The 6,224-nt window shown below is 60.7% G+C and overlaps 2 protein-coding genes across 2 annotated transcripts in view; both read left to right on the forward strand.

Moving 5' to 3' along the window:
- Nucleotides 1-6: 6 nt before the first annotated feature.
- On the forward strand, nt 7-4,238 carry TMEM129 (transmembrane protein 129). The gene is made up of 4 exons (XM_008569194.1): nt 7-229; nt 1,314-1,788; nt 2,223-2,382; nt 2,472-4,238. The coding sequence occupies exons 1-4, from the start codon at nt 25-27 to the stop codon at nt 2,718-2,720; spliced, it is 1,089 nt and encodes a 362-aa protein (XP_008567416.1). The 5' UTR covers nt 7-24; the 3' UTR covers nt 2,721-4,238.
- Nucleotides 4,239-5,252: 1,014 nt separating this feature from the next.
- The window catches only part of SLBP (stem-loop binding protein), a 16,239-nt gene continuing 15,267 nt past the window's right edge, over nt 5,253-6,224 (forward strand). The window contains exon 1 of the mRNA XM_008569510.1: nt 5,253-5,272. Within this exon, the coding sequence (XP_008567732.1) occupies nt 5,253-5,272 (20 nt within the window). The remainder of the gene's footprint in view (nt 5,273-6,224) is intronic.

Raw genomic sequence — 6,224 nt, forward strand, 5'->3', positions numbered from 1 at the left:
CGACGGCTCGGCGGCTGCGGCGCGATGGACAGTCCAGAGGTGACCTTCACGCTGGCCTATCTGGTCTTCGCCGTGTGCTTCGTGTTCACGCCCAACGAGTTCCACTCGGCCGGGCTCACGGTGCAGAACCTGCTGTCGGGCTGGCTGGGCAGCGAGGACGCCGCCTTCGTGCCCTACCACCTGCGCCGCACGGCCGCCACGCTGCTGTGCCACGCGCTGCTGCCGCTTGGTGAGCGTCGCCGCCGGCCGGCCTGCAAGGGACAGGAGCTACGTTCTGAGCCTGCTGCGGGGGCCGCTTTGGCCCTGCCGGGCTCGGATCCTCAGCCATGACCGTGGCTGGGAGGAGCAAGATCGGGCAGCCCGTGCTTGGCCGGGTCGGGGGTAGCGGCCAGGAGGAGGGCTCTTGCTGCTTGATTTCAACAGAGGGGGCCAGAGGGGCTGCTGGAGAAGGGGTCCGAACCCTAGGCCTTGTCACACGGAGAGCCGGGATGGCATTTCAGGCTGGGGCCGCCACAGATGCAGAGGTCGGGAAGCGCCCAAACATTGCCCAGGATAGTGCTGTGCAGGGACCCGAGTGCTAGGTGGGCGGCTGGTCTGTCAGCTGGATGGATGATGGGCTGACGGGGCTGGGGTGGAACCGGGCAGTGGCTGGAGAGATGAACCAAACGGGAGACCTCTGGGGAGACAGAGATGGGGCCTCAGGACCCAGTGCACTGTGAAGCTGATAAGGAAGTGGGGCTCTGAGGCTGGGCTTCCTGACCAGGTGGTTACCTCAAGGCCCCATGTCACCAATGGGAAACCAGCATTCTTTGAGCACTTGATTGCTTTCTTGCACCCAGTGTCCCAGCTCTGCCTCCTCAGAGGGGGCAGTACGGAGAGGACAAGATCCAGCCCAGGGAGCTGCTCTCGGCAGGCCAAGGGTCAGCTGTGCGTAAGGTGATGTCAGATCATGGTGTTTATTTTTGTCTTTCTAGGCTTTTGTAGGTTTCTTTTGATTCTTATGTCTGACTTGCATAAAACTAAAATGGTGAATTAAGAACGTTTTCCTCTAATCGTGCCAGTATCGTGGGCGAGGGCTGAGCCAGGCCAGCTGAGGAGGTGCAGGGGTGGATGAGGCCCACTTGCCCTGGAAGCTTACTCGGCCCCAGGGTGACCAGTGCAGAGGGCCAGGCCCAGGGCTGGGGATGAGAGAGGGAGTGGCCCCTCCCCTCCCCTGATGTACAGGAATGGTGCTGTAGCCCTTGGATGGGCACATGGAGAACGACAGGAGCGTGGCAGTTCCAGCCTCCCTGAGGCTCACCTTGTCTTTACAGGCTACTATGTGGGCATGTGCTTTGCGGCCTCAGAGAAGCAGCTCTACTCCCCCAGCCAGGCCCCGGAGGCCTGGCAGCTCTTCCTTCTGCTGGCTGTGACCTTCCCCTCTGTGGCCTGCACCCTGATCTACTACTGGTCCCGGGACAGGTGGGCCCGCCATCCACTGGCTCGCACTCTGGCACTCTACGCCCTCCCACAGTCAGGCTGGCGGGCCGTCGCCACCTCCATCAACACCGAGTTCCGGCGGATTGATAAGTTTGCCACTGGGGCACCGGGTGCCCGTGTGATTGTGACAGACACGTGGGTGATGAAGGTGACCACATACCGTGTGCATGTGGCCCAGCAGCAGGACGTGCATCTGACTGTGACTGAGTCGCGGCAGCATGAACTCTCGCCAGACTCGAACCTGCCGGTGCAGCTCCTCACCATCCGCGTTGCCAGTGCCAGCCCCGCCGTGCAGGCCTTTGACATCCGGTAAGCGTGTGGTATCCTAGAGCACGCGAGAGTGCACACCCAGCCAGCACCCAGGCTCTGGCCTTAGCGCCCATGGGAGATGCCGGGAGTGGTGGGCTCCAGCTCCAGTGCTCCTGGGGCCTGTGTGACACCAGGCAATATGAAGGCAGGGCACTGACCAGTGACACCTGTGCGTCACCCTCCCTCAGGGCCCCTGCTGTCCCCCTTGTACTGTCGGCTTCCCCATGTGCTGCTCCTTCCGCACCTTCTCGGAGAGCATGCTGGGGACAGTACGGACCAAAGGCTTGGCAACTGCCTTGGCTCCCAGGTCCTCTTGTCCAGTCCCCAGGGTGGGTGGTGCTAGCTCTGTGGGCTCTGGCCTTGGGGCCATCTTTGCTGGCCAGTCTTGGTGGGGCAGCTGGGCTGAGTCTCCCCTCTGCCATGCTTCCCTGCAGGCTGAACTCCACTGAGTACGGGGAGCTCTGTGAGAAGCTCCGAGCACCCATCCGCAGTGCAGCCAACGTGGTCATCCACCAGAGCCTGGGTGACCTGTTCCTGGAGACGTTCGCCTCCCTGGTGGAGGTTAACCCGGCCTACTCGGTGCCCAGCAGCCAGGTGGGGGGCTGGGGCAGTAAGGGGGTGGGCAGGTCTCCATGGGCTGGTCCCCAGTAGACTCTCCGTGACCCCTCTGACCTGCCCCGCAGGAGCTGGAGGCGTGCATTGGCTGCATGCAGACACGTGCCAGCGTGAAGCTGGTGAAGACCTGCCAGGAGGCGGCTGCAGGCGAGTGCGAGCAGTGCTACTGCCGCCCCATGTGGTGTCTCACCTGCATGGGCAAGTGGTTCGCCAGCCGCCAGGACCCCCAGCGCCCTGACACCTGGCTGGCTAGCCGTGTACCCTGCCCCACCTGCCGCGCCCGCTTCTGCATCCTGGATGTGTGCACCGTGCGCTGAGCACCGTGTGGGTGGGGTGAGGCCTTGGGGGCCAGGCCCTGTGCCCCCACCCGCTGCCAGGGGGAGTGGCTAGGCCTCCCAGGCCTCAGTAAAGGGCTCTATTCAAGGCACAATCTGCAGCAACTCTCCTTTGCCCTGAGTCTGCAGTAGGATGAGGACTTTAAAGAAGTGCTCATAGAAATGCTACCCCCGGGCCAAGCCTGTGGCGCACTCGGGAGAGTGCAGCGCTGGGAGTGCAGCAGCGCTCCCACCGCGGGTTCGGATCCTATATAGGGATGACCAGTGTGCTCACAGCGCTCAGCGTGTGTGAGCATGGTGCGGCTAGTCTCAAAAAAGACAAAAAAACCCCACAAAAAAACAAAGAAATGCTCCAACCCCCATAATGGCCGTAGGATGGGTCCTCAGCACCTTTTCTTTGGGAGGCCTCCAAGTAGGGGCACCTTCCTCCAGGTAGAGGCAGGTACTCCACACAGAGAACGTGGCATTGGGTCCCTCCCTAGAGCATTCCAAGGCCCTAGAACCGTCCTCTGGGAGACCCCAGGGTCTACCCCAGATGGCCTTCACCTGGACCACTTGCCTTAATTTTACAGAGCACACCTGCTCCTCAGATCTAGATTCATCCAAGACTGGCCGTGGTCCGTTCTTTGGCCCCTGTCTTGGAGCTGGCCATTGGCCCTGTGTTGTTGGGGTCCCCCTCCCCAGCCACAGAGGCTACTTGGAGGACCCTGGGCTGAGCTCGTGGGTGGAGGGGGAGAACAGGACACCACTCTGGTGTGACAGTAGCCCCAGGTGTGGTCACTGCAGCAGCAAGGGGCCACACCTGGGGATGGCACCAGGAGGGTGGACCAGAGCTGCCCCTCCTCACTTCTGGGGGCCACTCACCCACTGAAGGGACACTCGCTCAGTCCTTGTTGCCTTCTGCTGCTCCCACAAGTCCAGGGAAGGCCAAGGACTCAGACTCCTGCTCCTGGGGGCGTTGAGCTGAGGACCACAGCACTACAGCAACATCCAGAAAACAAGTCTACCAGGGGTGCAGCACAGGGCCAGCCACTGTCCCCAGGGTCTGCCTGGTTCAGAAGAGGATGTCCCCACTGGTCAAGGCTCTGATGGGTATCTCCCCCAATTCCTGACGGTGGAGGTGGGAGGGGAGGACGATGGCCAGGCCCCAAGGTGCAGCTCTGACACAGGTGTGACCCCCAAATCTGTAAACCTGGCTGTTGCAAGCAGCGGTGATGGATCCAGCCAGTCTGACTCACCCAAGGCTGTACCTAAGCCCAGGAATTTGGAAGCAGAGAAAGCTCCGTGTGGTGGGGCCCCCTGGGGCACTCCGTGGATGAAGGCAGATTGACAGTGGCCAGGAGCCAGACCATTCCAAGGTCCAGAATTTCAAGGGCTGCCGAGGAGGCATGGGTGGTTTGGGGTTATTTTTACTATGAAAGAAAGTTACTTAGTTTTATAAAGACAAATCTATTGAGGCTAAACGATAACAGTATTTAATAAAACGTAAGTCCGAAATGATATACTTTTTCCTTTAGCTAATATTAAAACCAAGCTTTGTAATAGGGCAGTAGCTGGAGATGTTGGAGAAGCCATCTTAGAAACGGAATTGTCCTGCCCACTTCAGGTGTTTTGCTCAGAATAAGGAGAAAAGTGTGTTGGGAGGTGGTTGTTGCAAGAAACTTCCTCTCTGATTTCTAGTTGGGGCAGGGGCTGGGGTCTCAAGAACGCCCCCTCCCAGGATCACCTGTAGGAGCAGGGTGGGAGGCAGCCACGTGGTGGTGGCCAGTCCTTTTCTGTGTGTTGGATGCCAGGGCCCTTGGAGGCCTCCTGCTGACTGTGGTGTCGTCCAGATGCAGGAGCTGAGGTGGGGAGACACTGGTGGCTGAAGAGCGAGTGGCCCCTGCTGATCTGCTCTCTCGTGCTATGGCTGTGTCCTGTGAGGATGCCAGGGTTGTCTCTGCTGACCTTGCTGTGGGTTGAGGTGGCCCAGGAATTGCCCCCTGAGCACTGAGGGCAGCCAGGCAGCGCCTCTGGTGAGAGGTCACTCCTGATTGTCACCCCGACCCAGGAAACAGGCCATGGTGGCCAGGCTTTCTGTGCAGTGTTGCCTCTGGGCTTGCAAATGAGCACCCCAACAGCCAGATAGCAAATGCTGCTGACACTTCCCTCCATTTGCTCCTTGACCCAGAGAATGCTTGTGGGGAAGCAGCACATATAACTCTATTGAAAAATACGACAGATGGATTCCAGTCTTCTGTGCTCCGAGTGTCTTCTAATGTTTTTCCCAATATGGGGCTTGCTTTTCATTTTCATTCTTTTGCATACACACGTTGGCACTGCCTTAATTGCTAACAGAAACTGTTAAACATTTACTCAATGGCTGTTACCATTTACTGATTCTGTGCCAGACAATAGGACTCACAGGCACTTGGGGACCCTTTGGTTCTGGGCTGAGGATTATGAGGGGGACACCCAGAGCCTGGGGAGGGATTATGAGGGGGACACCCAGAGCCTGGGGAGGGAGCGGATAGGATGTGCCTGCCCCAGTCTGGGTATGACCTTCCTGAGTTAAAAAGGGAGGGGAAGGAGGTGCACTAAGGCACCCTCCTTAGGGCATGTGCCAAAGCCTGGCACTCCTAGAGGTGGGGGATAGTGGGCTCCCAAGCCTCCCCCTGGGCTCAGCCTCCTTGACTTCTGCCCTACTGCTCACTCCACACTGAGCCCAGCATCCCTCACCTTGGGCCGAGCGGGGAACTCTGGGAACCTGCTCCTGAGCGCACGTGCACCCTCCGCCAGGGTCCTATTTGGCTGGAAAATGCGGGGCTGCCGGCTGCAGCTCTGATTTCAGGGAAGCAGGACGGGACGCGGGGTGGGGAGCCTGCGGGCACCTCGCCCCCAAGTGGGGCCACGTGCCGAGCCAGAGATTCCGTAAGGAGCCTCAGGCCGGGTCGGCTCCAGGCAGAGGATGGGGCTCATTCCTTAGAGCCACGAGCACTGAGAGCCTGTGAGCGTCAGGCACCGGGGACTCCCTGGGCAGGGAGGCAGCCAACAACGGCGGAGGCAAGCGGTTCGGCCGGTGGCAGGCAGTGCAGCCGAGAAGACTCCGTCCCGATCATCTACCGCTGCCTAAATGATTGATCCATGTTTCGATGGCTTAAAACAATAGACCACGAGCCCAGAGGACCCGCGGCGGCCGCTGCCGGCTCCAGAGCCAATCCCGGCCGGAGGACCGCGCCTTCCGGGTTCTGGGTTCCCGCCGGCGCGGAGACGCGCCCCCCCCGCCCCCCCACCCCGGGCCGGGCCCAGCCCAATCGGAGCCGCGCTGCCTGCAGTTCCCCCGCGGCGCGCCCGAATCTCCCGCCAACACCCTCCCCCCTCCCGCGAAGGCTCGACCAATCAGCGTCCAAGAGGCCCGCAGCGGCCCGGCCGCCTCAATGCCAGAGGGGGCAACCTTCTCCTCGGGTCTCTTTCTGCCAGACGGCGAACACCCGCCTCCCCAGACGG

Source organism: Galeopterus variegatus, unplaced genomic scaffold (assembly GCF_000696425.1).
Source record: "Galeopterus variegatus unplaced genomic scaffold, G_variegatus-3.0.2 Scaffold26, whole genome shotgun sequence".
In the NCBI taxonomy this organism is placed as follows: domain Eukaryota; kingdom Metazoa; phylum Chordata; class Mammalia; order Dermoptera; family Cynocephalidae; genus Galeopterus; species Galeopterus variegatus.